Source organism: Cebidichthys violaceus, unplaced genomic scaffold (genome assembly GCF_023349555.1).
Source record: "Cebidichthys violaceus isolate CVI_PGR_0920_01 unplaced genomic scaffold, fCebVio1.0.p SCAF_13, whole genome shotgun sequence".
Lineage (NCBI taxonomy): Eukaryota > Metazoa > Chordata > Actinopteri > Perciformes > Stichaeidae > Cebidichthys > Cebidichthys violaceus.
In genome coordinates, this window is record NW_027176296.1 from 13,025,140 (window position 1) to 13,047,857 (window position 22,718).

General features: G+C 42.4%; 1 protein-coding gene across 12 annotated transcripts in view; it reads left to right on the forward strand.

The window, feature by feature from the left end:
• Positions 1-22,718, forward strand: part of ptprfa (protein tyrosine phosphatase receptor type Fa) — a 292,124-nt gene that overhangs the window by 56,440 nt on the left and 212,966 nt on the right. For all 12 annotated transcript variants that reach the window (XM_068707781.1, XM_068707787.1, XM_068707783.1 and 9 more), the window contains exon 2: positions 20,257-20,431. In XM_068707781.1, coding sequence (XP_068563882.1) covers positions 20,338-20,431 — 94 coding nt within the window. In that variant the 5' untranslated portion in view covers positions 20,257-20,337. The remainder of the gene's footprint in view (positions 1-20,256; positions 20,432-22,718) is intronic.

Genomic DNA, 22,718 nt, shown 5'->3' on the forward strand with positions numbered 1-22,718 from the left:
TTCACACCACCACAAAGTCACAGCAAAGATGGCTGGTTGTGTTCATGGGGAAACGGATTTTATGGGAGCTGTTCTGTGGTTCTGTTGTCTCATTCATCAAAGCATCCACCATTGACGACTCTCTGGTGATTTTGATCACGTCTTATTTATTGATAACTACCTGCTAGCCTCATGCTTTTCAGTCAACAATCGTTAGTTAGAGTAGAATGACGTCTCGTCTTAGTCATGGACATTGAGGTAGACGAACATATTTGGTCATAGTTTATCACTGTCCGGCAGTAAGGTTGGAAATGTTGCCGTCATAAATGCTGATGTGACGGAGCCCTGAGAATGTGAATGGTGTTTTAGCGGAAGCGTTTTTTATGAAGCCTTCCACCGTCACACATCTGACTGACGGGAGTTATGGTCTAAGACAACCGCTCGTTGCCTTCATTCCACTGATCCAGGCTAGATGGCACAATAAAATGGAGAGCAGGGGAGAACTTTGATTCTTTAAATATGTGTCATCATTCATACATGAAGGGGGGATATTAATCATCAGACAGATCTGAAGGGCCCTCCTCTCGGCCTGCCTGTCTGTCTACAGATACATTAGCATGCTGACGGCCGATGCGGTGGGAGATGATAAGTGACTCAGTGATCCTGCAGGGTACGGACAGACATTTGTGCTGGCAGGCATTCAATTCATATTCTGTAAACCTGGATTCGTATCCCATAATATGAAACTGTGTTTCAGGTTTTCAGAATATAAATTGGTAAAGTCAAATTTGTTTTCCATGAAAACCAACTCCTAAATACCCGTGCACCTGAGGTGCTCAGTGAACCGCCTTTTCACTTACTGATTCTCTGTCCAGTTGGTCAGCAGGTTGGAATCCTGGGTCATGACCAGACGGCTACTCCCGGGTCTGAAAAGGGAAGCCAATGTGGAAGTGCCTTCAACGTGCATTCTCTCTAGTGACCATCAGGGGGCGACTCCTCTGGTTGTATAGAAGTCTAGTCTAAAATGACTCTACTTCTTTCTTGATTTATTCCCTCAGTAAATATTGTAAACATGAGTTTATCGTCTCAATCTCTAGTTTCAAGTCTTCTTCAATACAGCATGATGTTCATTTAGTAAATTATGATCCATTTAGAGTCAAATAGACCATAAAGCAGGGTGTGCTTTAGGGCGGGGCTTCTTTTTGATTGACAGGTCGCTACCAGAGCCGTATACGGGCGTCTCTTCGTCACTCCTCAGTACAAACATGGTCGCTTCCATTCACTGGTTGCAAAAATTCCAAGATGGCTGCGGTCAAAATGCCGAACTTGAGGCTTCATAACATCAGTCCACAAACCAATGGGTGACATCACGACGACTACGTCCACTACGGTCCTGACTGGGATCATTGTAAACTTTTAATTGTTTGTGTGTATTCGTATAAAAGACCTAACCTGACCCGCAAGATGATTTCACACAGAACCATGTGAGAAGTCGGTACAGAAAAGGGCAGGTGCTTCCAAAAAATATCTGGCACACTTATTTGCCGACCCCTGGTCTAAAGATAGAGGATGTAGTCCAGACTGTAACGCCTCTCGAGGCAAACTTGTGATTTATGACATCGAGCTATGTGAATGAAAATGTACTTTAATATCTATAAGGCATTAAGAGCATCAGTCGGCCACAGTCAAACTGCAGGCCTGCTATCAGGTGTGTAGCTGTCATTCAGCCACGGTGATCATCTATCAGTCCTCCCGGAGCCGGGGCCCATCGATCCGTCTGCCGACACGCTCCCGTCTCCCGCGGTGAGGGCGTGAGGGAATGTGCCGCGACAGATGAGCGGTGTTTACGGAGGCGGTCGGTGAGCAGCTGTCCTGGCAGGAAGTGTCACCTTAAAGAGCTCCAGTGTGTCCTGTGGCCTTTGCTTTACGCTGAAACACGACGCGGTGACGTGTGACTGTGGCTAAATGTGCTTCGCTGACGGGAAGATTTTACAAATCAACAATAAATGGGGACATTGAAAAAACCCATTAGTAATTTGCTATAATGCACTGTATTGTTGTCTAATTACAGCCTAATTATAGAAAATGGAGAGCTGTAATTAAAAGGCCGACCACCAAATGTAATCAGCGGCTTTCCTGCCAGAAGAACATTTAGTTGTGCCCCTTTCTAACAGTGACGGCAGCCTATCACGCTTGTCAATACACAGGCTTTCATTTAGTTTGATTTCATTTCTAACAGCAGCTTGTCAGCTCCATCAAAGAAATAATCCCATTTCTTGTCTTGCTGAAATGGTTGTTGAGATGGAGATGACGCAGAGGGCTTTGGATTTTTGGAAATGTCCTTTGCACTGGCAGGTCCTTCACTAAATGTGTTTGCTTTAATAAGCACGTAGCAGGGCTTGCATCAGCCGTGATGTTGGGTTTGGTTAAGGTCAGCAACAGATTGTGGTTTGGGTTTAATAGTGAAAAAGTCCAAAGCAACCATCTTCCCCCAGTGTTAACCAAGTGACTTGAGTTACAAAACAGGACGTTAAGCTGAGGGTGAAACGCATCACAAAACGCACGGTTCGGATCTTATCACGGTTTTGAGTCCCGGATATGATCAGCAGTAAAAAAAAGAAAAAGGGAGCAAATAGAACTTTTAGAAAAATGCCCAGATCAGGTTTTTTTGCCGCCAGTACCGATTGCCAATGAGCCATATTGGTCGATAAAAATCGTTTATTGTTTTGTTATAGCAGCTGGTGTACAAGGCTCAAGTTTTAATGACGTATTATACGCTGCATAGAGCTACAGTTAGAAAGTCAAACGGGTCATAATTCCCTCTCTAATATCAAATTTGTATTGCTGTGGAAACAGCAAGTTATTAAGTCTAATAACTTGTTTCAAAAAGTTTATACATCCAAGTGTAATTCTGACGATGTGACATTCCTAGAAAAATCCAGACTTTATTGAGCGATGGCATATTTACAATCAGAGCTCTCCCCAACCAGGATCGTACCATTACAGCTATTTTTCCACATTTACCGTAGTTCACTCTTTATTACGTTTGACATACTGTTCTTTCAAAAGCCTCACAGTACTTTACATAACCACTTCAGCTATTTGATCCCTCTGCAGACGCTGAGATGCATGAAATATTTCTCCAAGAGTGCTTCACAACTCTCAGGAAACTTTGTAAGCTTTGTGGGCCCTAAGGGCTGACAAAAGGTTTTGTTTTGTTTCCGTAGTTACAACTCTGTTACCTGTAGTCATTGATACTTGAAGCATTTTATTATGATGTGTAATATAATTACTGCATTTTCATACTGAAATGTTTGTTTTCAGGCTTACTGTTCTCTGCCTACTGGATCATAGTTTGTCCCGTCCTCGATGTCCACGAGCTTTTCTAAACGGTGGCGACCAGTGCAGTGTTTCTAGATAAACACTATCGGCTCCTTCAGCACTGCTTTGCATCACTGAATGCTGCTGAGTGACGATCCACAATAAACCCATAAGACGGAATACCGTTTTGTGATTTTAGCCTAAAGAAAGTGTACTGAATGTGATATGAAGCCCAATGTCCACGCCCCAGAACCCCCCTGTCCGTGTCGGTGGTGGCCTTGCTGCCACACACGTTTCGGACTGCAGAGGTTTTGGGTCGACAACACACCGGCCCTCTGCTCTGGCAGTAATTGGCTGAGAGATGGCTTTTAGAAGGACATAAATTATTCACCTGAGCCATCTCCTCCCAAATTGACCCCCCCCCCCCCCCCCCACACACACACACACACACACACACACACACACACACACATCTCTGTTTTCTCGACATGTTCTTGCTTGGTTGCACCTTGATGGGGACCATGTCATACTGAATTGTGAGACCTATTTTGTCCACATACAGTTGTATTTTAGTTTTTATTTAGTTTTTTAAGCTTTTCGCTTGTTACCATTAAGTTCTTCTCTATAACCCAATGTAAATTTGTCGACAAAAACTACAACACAAATGTAATTCCATTTTTGGCAACAAATGGGAAAAATAAACAGTAATGAGCGAGATGGACAATGACCAAAGGGCATGACCTAGTTATTGTGTTAATGCAAAGTCTTAATGACTTGCATGTGCATATGCAGAATCGCAAATGTTATGCTGGCCCTGGACTGCAAAACATTATTCTCCTCTGCCCAGAAATGTCTTCCTCAGAAGCTGACACAGCTGATCGACCGGTTGCACTAATCTACAATCATGGACGTGACGAAAATGAATATATAAAAAATTCCAGGACTGCCAACATTCATTACAAGCTAAGCTAATGTTAACAATACGTTGGCTGGCTTGTTAAATGATCATTTTAAATGGACTGTACTTGTATAGCGCTTTTCTAGTCTTTTCGACCACTCAAAGCACTTTCACACAATCGGTCATCATTCACCCATTCACACACTGATGGAAGGGACTAGGTGCCACCTGCCTATCCGACTGTCACATTCACCCACCGTAGGCACAGCTACGGGAGCACTTTCGGGGTTAAGCGTCTTGCTCAAGGACACATCAACATGCAAATAATTGTTATCCAGCAAAAACTAGACTGAACTATTCTAAATTGAACCCCTATCAAATGACTAAAATGCCACTAAATTAAGACTAATGGTCCATTGGACCCATGTGCTTGGGGGGACAGGGCAGGACAGACTTTATTTCATCTGTGTTGTAAGTTATAATACTTTATTAATGTTTCTGTGTAACAGGACATCCAGTCAAAATATGACTACAAAGACAGCGATTTGGCAAATACACTCTCAGTGCAGAGGCTGTTTCATTAGTGTAAAAAACTAAATTTGAATTGTCACATCCATACACACTAGAAATTTGTGTTTATCCCATTTTTGCATAATCACAGAAAAAAACAACCAGTGAACAAGGAGAAGGCTGTTTTTCATTATAATTGATTAGGGCGTTGGATATCAGACATGTGGATTAATGAAAAGATTGAAATGATTGGTGCTTGATGAGCGCAGTGTTTCATCTCACTGCATTAATTCATCAAAGCTCTCTGAAGGTTGCTTCTCATCTATGTGCTGCGGCTGCCAGCTGCCAGCCAGTCTTTCTTCCTGCCAGCTGTCTGGACCATCAGTAAGTGAATAACCCCGTCGACAAATAGCCTGTATAGTATCTCTCAGTCTCCGCAGAGTGATGAGGGGGACTAATCAGTGTCTGCAGAGGAGCGTTTTGGGGGAGGGAGAGCCATGACAGGAGATAGGTTTGGTATCGACTGTAGGCTCGTCTCCCCTCTTGCATCACGTCTCGTTTAACAAGTCACAGTGGCTGCACTCTTAAACTCTTATTTAAAGTGAATCACTGCTCAATGTTCCAACAACGTCACTGATGCTTTGCACTCTTTCTCTCCCATTGGTAGACTGACACACCTCATCTCCATCCATTGGACAATCCTTTCTTTCTTATGTCATATTTCCACTGCATGGTGCCGCATGGCTCTACTCAACTCGACTCATTCTTTTTAGCTTTTCCTATTAGCAAAAACTGTGGATAGTACCTGGTGCACTATGTACACTACATTGTACACTACGGCATACACTATGCCAACACTACACTGTACACTACACTGTACACTACGCCAACACTACACCATACACTACACCATACATTATGCCATACACTACGCCAACACTTCACCATACACTATGCTAACACATCACCATACACTACACGATACACTATGCCAAAACTACACCTTACACTACACCATACACTACGCCAACACTACACCATACACTACACCAACACTACACCGTACACTACACTGTACACTACACCGTACACTACACCAACACTACACCGTACACTACACCATACACTACACCGTACACTACACCATACACTACACCGTACACTACACCGTACACTACACCAACACTACACCATACACTACACCGTACACTACATCGTACACTACATCAACACTACACCGTACACTACACCATACACTACACCATACACTACACCAACACTACACCAACACTACACCGTGCACTATACCAACACTACACCATACACTACACCATACACTACACCGTACACTACACCAACACTACACCATACACTACACCAACACTACACCGTACACTACACCAACACTACGCCAACACTTCACCAAAATAGTGTAAAATGATTAATGTCAAGTCAAAGTCCAAAGCTAGAAGATACATGATGCAAACAGAAGATGCCATTTTCTATATTTTACTGAATGTTTTTACTAAATAATTTTCTGTTCGGTCTTGTTTTTTTTTCTTTCTTTAAAAAAACAATATATATTGTAAAGCTCTTGTTCTGTATTTTTCAGATGTGGATGCTGCAATCTGATTTGATATATGGGCAGGAGAACTATTATATAACCCAGGAACTCCAGTTTAGTAATAGATTAATGAATATGAAGGTGTACATCGGATGTAAAAACGCTGCACAGCAGACTGTACTAATACTATGAAACAGGATTTTAAGTCTTTGGAAAGCATCATATCTCCTTTGGTAGTGATGATCTCCAGGTGGAAATACAGTGTATCACGTTGCGTGGTAATTAGCCAGGAATGTGTATTGGACGTATTTGACTAGCCAATCGCAGTGCGTTGTCAGACGATATCGCATTGCTTGCAGCGTAAAACAAGGTGTTTTTCTACCTTGTCCTTATTTCTGCTCATTCATTTGAATGACTTGGATGTGTTTTTTTTTAACACAGTGCAGTTATCAAAGACATAGAAGATGGTAGAATTGAATGATTCGATTATAAAATCAGCATGTAGCAGGTTGTGTTGCATACTGCATAGTGGATCTCATTCATATGCCAAATGTCATGCTTTGTGCTCTTTCTTGTAGACAGTTAATGATCAGCTGCTCAATTGCCCGTGTGTAACTGGCTTAGAGGACACCAGCCAGCTCAGTGCAATCCCAGCATTCAGCTTTGTTTAGTCCAGCTAGTGGTGTTGGCAGCTCAGTACGAACCCCCACCCCTGACACCTACACCAGCACCTCCTCCCTCCGTCCTGTCTGCATGACTGCTGCCCTTATCTCTGCGGACTTCGGACTCAAAGTGGAGAAAGGCCCAACTAAGAAAAAAAATAAAGGATCACTTTTAACAGAACACTAAAGCTGGGGGATATAGACGTCAACACGACCATTAAATCCTCTTTTATAGTTGGTAGAATGGAGCTTGTTACCAGTGCACAATAAAACTATTCAGCTCCTGCTCTCTCTTCAGTCTCTCTTTTTGTGTATCCGTCCTTTGCTTCTGTTCTGTCGATTGGACACTCAATGGATCTGGCTAAGGTATCAAGTGCTCAGGTCAATCAGATTATGAGATTCTAACGTCAAGTCCCAATACTTTTGACGCTGATGTGTTTTAAGGGAGCAACTTTCAATCTGTAGTTTTATGAAATCAGTTACTTCACGGGAACACTTCCAATTACAGTAAAGCTAGCCTCAGATGTCAGGGTTAGGTTTTAACTAGGCAATGACAATATTATGCATTAATATATCTGCTGTTCTATACAGTGTAATTAAAAATGGATTAACTGCAAAACAGTAGCATCAATTTAGTAGACACTGAGCAGCATTGTTCCTGTGTTGGCTGAGCTCTTCTGCTCCATGTGTACCCTGCAGTGTTTTTAGTGGCATTCAATGGAGGCCATCTCCTCTCAGGCTTATTTATGCTCAGAACTAACTTTAAAAGTGGATCGAAGTAAACTTCATGCCTGATATACAGGCAGCAATTGCCCGGTCTGAAAAGTGAAGCCAGTGAAGAAATACTTTAAACTTGCATTCTCTCTACTGACCAGCAGGGGGCGACTCCTCTGGTTGTATAGAAGTCTATGAGAAAATGACTCTAATTCTCTCTTGATTTATTCCCTCAGTAAACATTGTAAACATGAGTTTATGGTCTCAATCTCTAGTTTCAAGTCTTCTTCAATACAGCATGATGTTCATTTAGTAAATGATGATCCATTTAGAGTCAAACAGACCATAAAGCAGAGTATGCTTTAGGGCGGGGCTACTGTGATTGACAGGTGGCTACCACGGCTTGGAAGCTCTGGAAGTTGTCCGTGTTTTCATCATAGAACTTTAACCCTTTCACAGTGTGTTTTCACTTCATGAAAGCTAATCGTAACTTACATACCTTAACTACTATATAATAGTAATTTAATGTAAAAGTAGTACTGGCAACACCGCTAGATAGATTCACAACCAACAATATAACTTGAAATCCCTGAAAACAAGAAAAGCACAGTTTTGAAGCTGTTTTTATGACTTTTTATGTTTATTTGGCTTTGACTGCCAGGAGAGTTGAAGGAAGCATCCATAGAGAGGTCTGGAGTCAGGCAACCAGTGAACTTTTTATTCTGTTTTCTCTAATAAGTGAAAGTGAGATTCATTGTGAATTCAGCAGTTAAACACAATTTACTTCCCGCTCTTCTTTCCTTTATTTCTCTGAGACTGAACACATCATTTCCCTCTTCAGAGCTGATTGAATTGAATGTACATTAACACAAATGAAACCCATTTCTGGGATTTGCCACTGATGGTTTTTAGCATCATTACGGAAAGAGTACAATGGCAGTCCAACAGCACTTGATGTGAAGTGTTCTGCATCTGCAGCTAAGTGCCACTGCTGTCAATGGAAAAACAAATCCAGACGCTTTTGTTAATTAATTCTTATTCAGAATCCGACTGGATAGAAAAACTAAAGCTTTAGACAATGTCTCATCAAGTTAAAAACTCCTGGTAGAGTCTCGTTCATCACACCTGTCTTAAAGACTTTCTTTTGTTCTGCTATGCTAAAAAGAATTTCAGTCACTTGTGTGTGGCCTGAAGCTTAATGTCATTTAATATTACGTAATAGTCTTCGCCTCATCACATGAATGAAATGAGAGAGTTTGTCTAAATCTCAGCAGGCTGTATGGACCCTAACTTTCTGCCGGGTGATTAGAGGTGACGGTTCCCCGGTTAGTTTAGGAGATGGCAGGTGGTGTGGGTGGTGCTGTCACCCCGCCAACAAATTATTCACACATCGAGGGCTTTGCATTGGTGTCAGCGCATAGAACGGAACACGGCTCCGCATGGGAGAACTGGTGTTTTCCTGGGGCACACTGGATTTTCTTGACTTTGCCGGTTTGGTATCTTTGTGAACACCTCCGCGTACTTTCGCTCACGTCAGTTTAGTGAAATCCCGCCAACTTTAACTTCTCTAAAAATCACACAAATCCCCGTATTCATGTTTTGCTCTCTTTCCACATTCAGTCTACATTTTTAAACCAGCCTGAAGTGAAACGTTTTTCTTCCCAGCATCTGTTATCCATGACAGTTATTGGTATTCTACTGAAGGCCTTTCCTTTACACCGGTGCTACCAGCATCAGACTGTTGTGAAATAACCATAGCACCCCCCTGGTGCTTATGTGTGCCTCAAACTTATTCTGTACTGATTAATCATTCTACAGTGTCTTCGGCACATCAACAGGCGGTTTGGATACACTCGTCCGATTCCGGAAAAAAAAGCGAAAGAGAAAAAACGACGTCGGTTCATCTTCTTCTGACCAAAATGTCGGCTGGAGCTCCGTGTGTTTAACTACAACACAAGAAGACGTGTGGCCGTGACGATGGGAAGCAACAGTTGTATTATTTAAAATCCTTACAAATACTAGTTACCATATCTGGTTTATGTCACAGTATAACATTCTGGGCAACTATTTCTTTCCCAACTTGCCAATCATTTTTTAAATTGTAAAACAGCAAAAAGTGTGACTGAATAAACAACAACAATATAATAATCTACATGTGGTAGTCATGAGTTTTTTATGTTTTCTTGCATTGGACCAACAATTTGTGGACTGTGAAACCACATGTTTGTGTGTTAAAATGTTTCCTAACCAAAGAGAAGAGCAAGAATAAGAAAACACTGAGTCCCAGAAATCAATGGGTAACGAACAAAATAAGAGCAAATCGTGGATCAGAACAAATGTGTTCTTATATCGCGTCCTGCATGAGGCGCATTGTTTGTATGGCACTGGGGTGCTAGTTAACAGCAGACGTTATCATATGGGTTATTTAGATGACCAATGAAATAGCAGGTTTTTACACATAGTAGGCATGGTGACCGTCGGATTTCAACGTGTTCAGAAGAGTGAATTAAACTTAAGACATCATGAATGTGATTGGCCGGGACTGTCACAGCCTCTGTCACGCTCACATTTAATGAATGATGATAAATTATTTGGTCCCAACCCGTATCCAAGTGTTCTCAGGTACGCCGGGCTAGCCTGGCCACCAAATGACCAAAATTGCATTTAGTAGCCCCCGGCAGCCCGGGCAGGGCTGACTTAGACTGCACCTCACCGTGGATTCACAGAAATAAAGCCCTGAATTAATTATGGCACTGAACTACTTTCTTCTCATGTCAACGTCTGAAACGGTGGAGGTACAGATGGAGAGGGAGTGTTAACAGCTAACAGCTAAGATTAACAGAGGACTGTATTTTATGATTGTTTGCCTTATTTATTCATCATTTGATTTTTTTTTTTGTATTAATTAATCATTTATTGGTGTTCTTCCTTTTGGGATTGTGACTGCTGAGAAAACACTATATAGATACTATACATCTACAAGTTGTGACCCTTCGCTCCTGTATTTTTTCTTTCTTTATTTATTTACATCATTTTTTAGAGACCTAAATATATCAAAATATCTCAACAGCTCAGTAATCCTGATGACTCTGGTGGTACCCTGACGTTTCCCCAATCTTTACATTCGTTGTTTTGTGTGAAACTGTTTGGATGGATCCGCCATCGTTAACTAGCAAATATTAGCATGCGGAGGTTAGCATGCAGTTTGAATATATAGCCGTTAGAATGGCTGTTGTCCTGATGTCTCAGTTCATTTGAAGATGAATAAGACAAATTTATGTTTGTCAGTTTTGCTTGATGAATAAATAATCAACTTAAACGATAAAATCCTTATGAACATTATTTGCGCTCTGTTGGTTGACTAGTCGTTTCAGTACTAGATCGGTCGACCCAAATGAACACAAAAAAAAGAAAATACACTTGATATGACCTTTTCCTGTTTAATCTGTATGAAGACCAACCCACCCATTGATAGAAATTATGCCATGTTTCCAGGAACTTCCTTGTGATATCTGCTATCTTTAGAGGCTTGTAGCTTTTCAAAATAACACAAGCAAAGTAGCTGGTAGAGGCACTCCGTCTTCCTTTGGAGAGCAGCTGTTACACAACCCTTCTCCTTTGATGGTCTCTGTGGAGAGGAGCTCCGTGTGGCAGACTGATTTACACATTCTCATAGCAGCATGTGGGCTTAGCTACCGAACTTGTTCTTTTTGATTTATTATTATTCATAATTGATTCAGAACTTAATATGATGGAAAACAGTATTATGAACAATTCCATACAGCTTTAATTGGTTTTCATTGAATATCATATTTTTTTCAAACTGTCATTGTGAACAAATCAGGTTCCTCTGCCTCCTTGTTAAGCTCCTACTGACGTCTGCCAGATTCCACCGCGCCCGAAGACAAACAACCAATCAGAGCAGAGTACGCAAGCTGTCAATCACTGCACTTGAACTCTGATCAAACTGTCAAACTAGGCAGTGCTGATCAAATATGAATCGAGATTACATTACTGTATTTCTGCCGCTAAAATCTTTTCAGAAACATATTTTAGCGAACTGTCTGGCTGTAAAATGAGAGTTTGTGACTTGACCACCATGTTGGAAACAATCAAGACAAACCCAAGCCCCGCCCACCAGCGGGAGGGAACTTTCTAATTTTACAGCTAAACAGTACACACCACCTTCTATCCGTCTCATGCACTACTGTAGGCCTTTAGTGGCTACAGTGATAAACGGTTAGAATTATAAAAGGTACCAGCTGCAACTTTAACCCTTAATAATATGTTTCCCAGCAGGGAAATGCTGAACTGACAGTGACTGACAGTTTTTCATTATTACATTTTACCTTCAGCTCTTCATTGAAGCCATAAGATGTTTACAGTGAATGAAACACTCAAATTCAAGACTCCATAATTTCTGCCTATTCAGCCTGACATATCTGGCATCTTTGAAATCTTTCCACCGACACAATTTTAATTCCCCGATGCCATGGCAAATGTTTTCCTGTGTCATCTATTGAATAATGCCATCTAAGGAGCAGACCCTTGACCCCTATGAAGTCAAAAACACAAGTGAGGAGAAGTTACTCTCAGTAAAGGTTAGTTTCACTTGATCCATGTTCATGTGGGTTCTTTGTTGGTTCTGATGCTGCTGTGAGTCCAGAGCTGCTCTCAGTTTCACCAGAAAACCTCACAGTTCACGGATTAGATTTGACACCTTTTCATTTCATCTCTCCATTCTACAAAATGCAATTTGTACCTGGATTCTTCTAGGTATGCATAGTAATAGACCACGGAGGGTTCCAGACTTGAAGCTTCAAAATGGAAAGGTGTGCATCTATTTGAAGTTAGGGAGGCCTTAGCTGTTGAGAACAAAAACACAACTTTTACTGTCAGCCGTCCGGCTCGTGATTTATAATTAAATCGGAGGTAGTCGCTAATGTTTCCTGCTGGATTTTTGTGTTAACATGGCATGGCGTAACTGCTCAGATCGATTGCAGCCTTGTAATTAATGGAATTGTCAGAAAAGCTGACAGACAGCTTGTTGAGATGTGTTGACTGCAGTTAGGGTCAGGTCATGACCCTAACTGCAGTCAACACATCCAGCGATCGATACAATGGCCCTCGGTGTTCTAAGAATGCACGGCCTTTATAGGTTTCCTTTTTACAGTCCAGACACTCAGGAGTCTGGAGACTTGTAAAGCACTTACAACATGTAGTATAGGTAGATAATGTAGTCACGTTATCTCACACATGCTCAGTGTTTACGTTGTTGTCCACACTGCGGCTGCAGGAGTGCTTCTGTGGTTCGTAGTAATGTTAGATTATAACGTTATAGAAGCTGCAGTAAATACTATTAAACCAAAGATCATTGCAACAGTCAAACAAGCATAATCATTTAAAAAGGAAGCAGGAGCTTTGAAGGCAACGCATCCTTAAGGCAGGGCGATACAGAGGAAAAAAACAAATATCATATTTTTGATTAAATTCCTCTTTCAATAACGCAATGATTTTGTAAGGTTAACTTTTGGTGCTTTCGAGAAAATATTCACATAATGAGATTTTTGAGAAATAACTATAAGTAATGTGCATATAAGGACTTAAGTGCTAAATGGCAAATAATAGAACAGCCAGAATGGTCTGGTAAGTTCTGAAAAATGATACTGTTATGCAGGGAAAAAACAACACTTTTGCCATTTTACGAAATCTAAAATTGATATCCAGTCTCCTGTTACGGTATCCATATATTACCAATTCATAGTCCAGCTCTATGTTTCCTTATACTATGGTTTGTTCTGGTATCGCACGAATATCTGGCAAGAAGAGCGATAGGTGCAACAAAACTACTTGGTTAGGCTACGGAATATAATGTGGTTAGGCTTAAAGTAAGTACGTTTGAAATACTTAAGTTTAGGCAATAATTCTATTGTTGTAATTCCCACTTAATAAAAACAATTACGTACCCATAAACAGCGCTATGTCATCAGGTAATTGTGACATGGTCACGATCCCTCCTCCCACCTGCAACTACTGACAATTTGGTTTTGTATGGCCAAGCTCAAAGCACCGCCGCCTGGTTGGACGGGACTGGTTTACTACTTCACGTCTTAAGATGTACTATGCATAGATAACCAACAGCAATTTTGATAATTGGTATTTTGCACTTAAAATGATTTTAAATGTTCAAACACTCAGTTGGTCAAACCATCAAGACATTTGAAGACTTCACTTTAAGCACTGTGGAATTGCCCATTGCTGTTGATTCACTATTTTTGGACGTTATATGGACAAAACAATTAAGGATTTCATTGAGAAAAAAACAGATATAAACTTCTCATATCTCTCTATTGGATACGTAGGATCCTTGTTTCATGGGAACATACTGTACATTCTAGCTGTCTGCGTTAGGCCTGCCTGGTGCTGTACTGTAACTCAGCACTCCTGCCAGTGTTCACAATGACTTGTTAGAAATATGAAAGCAATGCTGCCTTCCAGGCACGCCCTGCGAAAACAAATATTTCTGCTAATGGTCGTCTGGAATTTGAAATCACTCAGCGGCAGCGTGTCATCACTCTGCTGTTGTACCATATCGCTCTGAATTCTTTTAGATCTTTTAGCCCTTTCCCCCACAGCTTGAGATGCTGTGAGATGCTCTTGAGTAATAATACATGAATGTTACTTCCTAACTCTGACTAGTCAGCTGTGAGGCTTTGCTCTTTATTACCTCTGTTCCACAGTAGACCGCAGTGTTTTTTTTCTTCCTTTACAGGGTGCTTGCACTCTGGTATTGTGACTGGAGCCAAACTGAGCCTACAGGGACTAAAACCTTTTTATTGAGTGAACTACTCTTTGTTGCTTCACCGAGTTGAAATATTAAACCTGCAGTACCTGCTTCTTCCTGGATATTTGGGGGCAGGGGAAAGGACAATGACGTATCACTTTTAAGTTGATGCGGCAAACTTGTTAGCACACAGTTGCTATTTCCACGTCCATCAGTTATCAAGCAGTTATCATTTGGAGTCGAGTTGAATCGAAGTCCAATATCCTCTGTCTTGTAGTTCTGTTTTTGGTCTCCACCAACTCTCTGTAGCTGCTAAATGCTCCCCTATGTGTCCAACTGCTGTTTGCTGTCTGCTTTTTAAAGCTTTTTCACTGAAATGTGCCGCCTGTTCATTGTAAACCGAAGCAGGCTGTTTTCTTCTAACCCTAACCAAGTAGTTTTGTAGCAATTTTCGTTGTGGTTTCAATTCACAATGTTAACCAGGTGTTTCAAACTGCGACTGTAATCCAGGAGAAACTGTGTTTCCTGTGAAACATAGCTGAGCGTGCAGTTCAGTTGTATTGGAACATACATGTTTAGGAGACAGGGTTGTAATGAGATGCCTTTCTGAGGAAATACTCAAAGATGGGAAAACTGTGTCTATTTGGAGAACATGAAAACAACATATTTATACTATATTAATGTTTATGGCTATATCCATAGTATTACTGATTAAATCTTTACGGGGATATTTAGGGGCGGATTTGAAAAATTAGGTTAAATCAGAGGCTCCACAATAAAGAGTTACTACTATCCACGTATGTGCCAATCAGCATATATAGTGATAGCTCCATGAAGAGTGACTGTGTGTGTGTGTGTGTGTGTGTGTGTGTGTGTGTGTGTGTGTGTGTGTGTGTGTGTGTGTGTGTGTGTGTGTGTGTGTGTGTGTGTGTGTGTGTGTGTGTGCACATATCGTATTGCTGCTGTCCACACAGATTAATTCAAAGTGTGTCTAATGTCTCTGGAATGAAGGTGACACGTGTCCCGGTTAGCATGAGGCAGAGGCATGCTATAGCTGCCAAAGCACTAGTTAGACGTCATTAAGTGCAATGGAAGACGGCGCCCACAGCTTCTGCTGGATGTGTCCATTGCACACGCCAGGGGAGTGTTTGAATGCATAAGTGATCGCCTCCCTCCTTCCCATCCTCTCACTCTGAGGCTGGAGGTGTTCCCTCCTCCCCAGCACCTCTCTGCAGCTGTGTCTCCAGGGATGCTGGGAGATAAGTGTGGGAGAGTGGCCTTCGGGGGACGCTTCCTCCTGGGGGGAGTCGCATCATCACTGAGTAGCTGCTCAGTCTGAGAGGAGAGGGAGCAGCAGTTGTTGACTTTGGCTCTTCCTGCTGTAGGTTGTGATGCTGCAGGTTCACTATGATCAAAGCCGGGTGCAGGTGATTTTAAATAGTATTTACCTTCACCTGTGCTGCTGGCTAGTAGCAGCAGTAGTTGGATGGAGAGAGAGCAAGGACCAACAGGCAAGGCTATGCGCTGCTGATTGTTGCAGCAGCTGTTGGGGATTTATGAGTTGATGTTCAGCTTTTCCAACTTCCTGTGTGCTTGTCATGTTACCATGACGACCGCAGGAAACGAGGAATCCAAGCGCAGTAAAACATAGGACTGACCGATTAATCACATTCAAACCGACAAATTGATTCATCAAAGAGCAGTCTCCATGTTGACTGTATCCAGTGTTGTGTTGGTCATAGTGTACAGGGAATAATACAGAAGGGAAGGAACATAGTTAGCCATTTTGTCTGTCACCATCTTGGTTTTTGTCCGCCACCATCTTGGTTTTTGTCTGCCACCATCTTGGTTTTTGTCCGTCACCATCTTGGTTTTGTCCGTCACCATCTTGGTTTTTGTCCGTCACCATCTTGGTTTTTGGTTGTCACCATCTTGGTTTTTGTCCGTCACCATCTTGGTTTTTGTCCGTCACCATCTTGGTTTTTGTCCGTCACCATCTTGGTTTTTGTCCGTCACCATCTTGGTTTTTGTCCGTCACCATCTTGGTTTTTGTCCGTCACCATCTTGGTTTTTGGTTGTCACCATCTTGGTTTTTGTCCGTCACCATCTTGGTTTTTGTCCGTCACCATCTTGGTTTTTGTCCGTCACCATCTTGGTTTTTTGCAACCAGAAGTAACCAAAAAGGGTTGAACGCTGAATAAAGCATTTCTTTATTATTAAAACACACTGAAAGACAAAAACACGGACAACTCCCAGACTGGACAACGCCGTGGTAGCTGCCTGTCAATCACAAGCTAGTAGATTGTCCTAGATTTTATTCATTGACCTGTGAACCGTATATTGCAGCTTTGTTAGCAAAAGAACTAACGCATTCTACACATCCTCGCTCCCAACTCGTCAAACATCGACGCTGGGTCAGAGATCCTAGACTGCAAACTGTGACGCTCTAGGTTCTAGTTCTCGTTTTGGACGTGTCAGGGACAGAGTGTCAAGATACCACTCATTTCATGTACAGTTTAGCTTGTTACATGCAAACAATGACCATCTTATAGTGACACGGATGAATTTACATTGAAGTTAGTTGATCCCATACAGACGTTTAAGGGTGCATCGGTGTTTCATTGCTATGCAGATGATACCCAGTAGTACACCCCGATTAAGCCTGGCACCAGCACTGTTTCGTGTATCATGCCGACGTGGGGTGACCGTGTCTAAGTGGTGAAAGGTTCGCCTTTCAATCAGAGGGTCGGCGGTTCAATTCCCGGCTCATGTCAATGTGTCTTTGAGCAAGACACTTAACCCCAAAATTGCTCCTGTAGCTGCGTCTAAGGTGTTAGATATATACTGAATTGTAAGTCGCTTTGGATAAAAGCCTCTGCTAAATGACTGTAATGTAATGTAATGACGTAAAAAAAACAAAAAAACTTCCTGGGATTAAATGACTCTAAATCCAATGTAGTTATAATGAGTCCTGCTGGCCCCAGCACTCGCTGCATCCATAAACTCTGCTCAAGTCCGGGCGCTTTATCTGATAATGTTCAGCACGAAGCCCACTACCCAGGAGTTTCTGACGCTCAGGCGACCAACGTTGAGCAGTCCTGCTTTGTTCAGTTGAGACAGCGCAGCAAAACCAGGTGATTCCTTTCACCTGCAGACTAAAGAGTCGTTGGTGCTTTCATCTCTTCTGGATCTGACTACTGCACGCTGACCGGGCCTTTGCTGTCCGGGCCCCTCAGCTGTGGAACTCCCTGTCTGGAGATCTAAGTCATGCAAACTCAGTATCCTCTTTTAGATCTCTTCTGAAGACTCACTTTTACCGTTTGGCTTTCACAGATTTTAAGTGTTGCACATGTACAATCTTGTTCCATCTTGTTTTACCTCTTTGATTCTGGATCTTATTTACTTCTATGTTTTTATTGGGAAGCACTTTGTAACTTTGTTTTGAAAGGTGCTATATAGATAAAGTTATTGTTGTTGTTATTATTATTCACCAAACCTCATATTTGACGCATTAGGATGGAGAACGGGTTGTCCTCATATACGCTTTAAACAGCATAACAGCAAAAACAAGTGTATTGAGGGTTTAGGACAGCTCACCAGATATGCCGAGGTGTTACAGAATGTAACCTGTTGAAAAGAGCTGAGGTGTAAAACGGATGCGCTGTGATTGAAAGTGTCACTGTAGTCGTCTCTACAGTGCTGCTGGCAGAAATACTCATGGTATGGAGGGAGTTGATCCAGGGAAGATTGTGGAACTCCGGCACTTAGTGTCTCCTTGTCACGGCTCACCTAACGACACGTCAAAGCTTTTTCTCTGAGACTCCCTGTAATTGTTCATCTCTGGTGGGTTTTCAGTCACACTGCGCGGAAACAGTCAAAGCTTCCATGGATTGCGTGTGTGTTTTCTTTTTGATATATTTTGCAGAAAAATGCATTTTTAGCTGTCAAGTAGATTGAACACACACTGAAAGGCAGACGGACTGGATGTGTCCGGTTCGAGCCGTCGTCCGTGTGCATCCGCATGGATGCTGGCGCTGATGGGATTCATGTTGTTCTGGATTTCGTTTGAGAAAAGGGAGGAAATCAGGGGGAAGTACAGCCTGACCGCTGCTCTCTCTCTGTAATTTGCTTGTGTGCTGAGGCAGGAGGGAGTGGTTCGTACCGCTCCGGTCTCCCAGGATTCACTGCGTTCGATCTCGGCACGCGTTTGGCCTCGATGTGCAATCGGTGAAGTTGTGAAGACCGGCAAGGACTTGTTCTCCAGGTGTTTGCATTTCACTAACCACACGGAATCAGTGAAGAACCACAAGGAACATGTTCCGGATAATCCTCAGCCAGCTGCTGCTTATTGTGGGGCTGCTTGTGGTGCGCATTGTTTCTGATAACCGCACGGATATTCTTCTACCTTCTCAAGTATCGTTGACAGCAGGCCGGCCGGCAAACTAGCCCCCGCAACGGTCTGCCAGACCTTCATATGACATCTCACTGCCGAAATATGATGAACAAAATATCACAGATCATTGTGTCCCGTACCAGTTTACAATGTTAATTTATTTACTGCTGCTGAATGCTAAAATACAACTAACATATATATCTTGTAGGTTACTTTATGTTACTTCAAATAGGTCTGTTACGTGCTATTGAGCCTGGTTTCTTTTGAACGTGAACGTTAACGTGTTATGTGCCAGCGAACCCGTCGGTTGTCGTGTGGTTTGTTGTATTGCATCAAAACAGAACAGATTCAACTGTCCGCTCTACAGCAGCGGCTGGCTCCAGCCTGCCCCTGTGGTTTACACTGGAACCGCCACCGAGTGATGCCGGTGTCATGTTTGGCTCCGGATGATGGAGACAAATATCAGGATCACGTGAGAGTGGAGCCAGGTGCTTTCTGTTACTACAGCATGGGCAGATAATGAAACAGTGGGCCCCTGGGCAAAGACATGCAACATGCCCCACCACCTCTACATACTGTAGATACCCCGACTCTGTAGTTGTTAAGCCTCTTTTTGTAGTTCTTTTGTGTCTATTTGTGGTTATGTTCAGTCTCTTTGTGGTTGTTTTGTGTCTCTTTTTGGTCATTTTAAGTCTCTTTCTAATTAGTACGTGTGTCTTTGAGTGACGTTTTGCAGGTGAAGGACCGGGGGCCCTTGAGCTTGTGGCCGGTAGGCCGGTTCAGTACTTCAGGTGCACTTATTTCTGAGCGTTGTGTTCTCAAAGATATAACTCAAAATGAAAATGAAAGTTATAATATGCACCATAATCTTGCAACGTTCTCGTCCCAGAAATCAGGTTCACACATACCAAGTTCAAAGTGTCAATCTCTGCTGTGGCTGCTGCTTATTTTGTCAGTTCAGGTAATGGGTTTAGTGCATTTCTCATTTTGCATGCTGTTGTGTCATTTTTTGAAGTTAAAGAAAACTTGATTTGGGATGGAGTTTCTTCCATATCTGCAGTGCGTGTAGGAATACATGTCACTGTGCAAAAACATCAACTATTTTTCTTGTGGACGTCCAGACATTAGGACTGTATGGAGTTTCAAATAGATGAGAATGTAATGTTTCTCAGCAGGAAGGTGAGCAATATTGAAGAAAGAAAATTTGTCTTAATGGTGGGTATATAAAAAACCCCCCAAAAAAAACCTCTATAGATTTGAAAAAGCATGAAACACAAGCCCATGACACATCAAAATAGCGAGGTGAACCCGTCACCCCCACCAGATGTTTGGAACAGCAAGCTTTAATGAACTACTTTGAAAAGCAGATTAACAGGCGTCACACGACCACAGGAGCTCTGTTGTAACGTGGGCTCTCTCGTCTCCTTGCAGGTGTCCCTCTATGATTGCGTGAGGTCGTAGCCGATCAGCAGCAGCGTCAGGACCAGAGGAGAGCGCACCAGCAGTCGCACCATGGACCTGAGATTCAGAGGGCTGTGGCCTCTTACCAGGGGAGCTCTTCATCTCCTGCTGCTGGCCAGACTGGTGCTGCCTTCTCACACAGAGAGTGAGTACTAACATTATCCACACAGCTCTGAGCTCTGCCCGTATGTCAACCCGTTCACAGACAGGTAGGATCCATTAGCTGCCATGGGGTCTGCAGAGAGTATGTGACTGAAATACAGGACTGCTGCTAAGATTCTCTTCAGATACATTTCGACTTATAGACATTATTATTGCACCAGTTTTAAAAAATGAGCATCACTGAGAGAATTGGCAATACGCACCTTCTGCTGCACCGATGATTCAAAGATGTGTCCAGAAGATTTATCAAATCCAAAGCTGAATTCATAGATTCCTCACTGGTTTGGTTTTCTCATTATATTGGTGTTAATGTGAGCAGCTCCAGAGGAGTCCCATCCACACACACACACACACACACACACACACACACACACACACACACACACACACACACACACACACACACACACACACACACACATACAAGCTCCTCATCCCACTCTTCTCAATCGTTCGCCTTCACAGAGTAAAAGTTCTGTGCTGCCTACAAATTCCAGTGAACAGCAGTTTACGGTGCTGCTTACTGACAAAAATCACACTTTGTTGCCAGATCAAAATAAGCGTTTTCTGTGGAAAACACAATCAAATAGTGATCATCCCGCTGGGCACATACCTGATCTCCTCAGCTGGTTGTTGTACTGCTCAGTTCCCCGTTAGTGTGTGTCACACTGTGCTGGTTAAAGGGGCGGGTCCTTAGCGCGTCTCTGTGTGGTCTAACCAATGAGCCTCTTCTCCTCCTCATCGTCTTCCTCCTCCCCCGCCGCTGTGAACTTCACGGTCTGATTCCGGTTTAAGGGTGATGTTCCGGATTGCCATGCTGTCCCAAGACTCTAGATTGCCACTGCCTACTTGTCTTGTCAGCCTGCATTTAGTTGCAGCTTTTCCTCGATTTAGTTTGCAGGCTAAAGGCAGAGGTTCTGCAGAGTAAAGCTGAAGTGTCTTAAAACTTGCATTCTCTCTGCTGACCAGCAGGGGGCGACTCCTCTGGTTGTATAGAAGTGTATGAGAAAATGGCTCTACTTCTCTCTTGATTTATTACCTCAGTAATTAGAGTCAAACAGACCATAAAGCAGAGTATGCTTTAGGGCGGGCCTACTGTGATTGACAGGTCACTATCGCTACCAGAGCCGGATACAGCGTCTCAGCATCACTTCTCCGCATAAACCAACATGGCTGAAATAAACCAACAAGGCTACAGCCGTGATCCAAGTTGATCGCTCCACAACCAACGGGTGACGCCACGATGACTACGTCCACTTCTAATCTAAAGTCTATGGTTGCAGCTTTGCCTTCACATTGTTTTGCCTTTCTTTGGTTTTGGTTTTACGTGTTTTTTTCGTTGTTTATTTGCTGGTTGGCTATGGCTGCTCGAGCTAGCCGTTCTGCTCAGGGTGTCTGTTTATTGTCACAGCTCTTGCTATACTTAACTAGGTGCTCAGCTCCATTCAGATTAATAGGGTTATTTAATAGGCTTTATAGTTGTGGTAATTGCCGTTGCCTCTATTGAGTGGGAGGTGTCAGCGGGGCTTATCGTACCACAAGTGAGTACTTTCTGTTGTACTCTTATATATTCCCCTTCCTCGTGTGCTTTTGCGTGTTATTTACTACCAGTTTATTTTTAATTCTTTTGTCTCCTGTTAGATAGAATAGAGTTTAATAACCCCTCCTGTGTTCAGATGCAGCCTCTCTCCTAATTAGTGGTGCACATTTTATTGAAGATTTTTTCATCAGTGAAACATTCATATTTTTAGAACATTTAATAATAAAGAGTATTGTGTTTGTGGGCTTCCTTTTTGTAGAGAAGGGGAGGAAATAGGTGGTGAGATAGTTGAGATTCTTACTATTTATTCTTTGGGTTAAAGTCCCATGGTGGCGTTGTTGGTATTAGCTTTTAATAAAACCTGGTACAGACACATGCGCTGCTAATTAGGGTAGCTCTTTTACCAAGTTGTTTTGTAATCCTCTCAGAAAGATGCTTGAGATCCTAAAAGCATCTCCAGGTACCGTCTCCTCTGAAAAACACACACAGGAAGCAGCAACCTGGAGAATCGCTCCTTGTTAAATCTGAATATTTTTACCAGAGGTTTGGTTTATAACAATGGCCCCCATCTGATGTGCACCGATGTGTTAAATCTCAAGCTTTTCTTTTTTTTTTCAAAAGGCAGACTTTCATGTTGATGCTATAGATCAGAAGAAAATCCACATCCTTCATGGTATCTGCTGTTATTATCTTCTTTAAAATAAATGATAACTTCTGCCAACGACGAGCA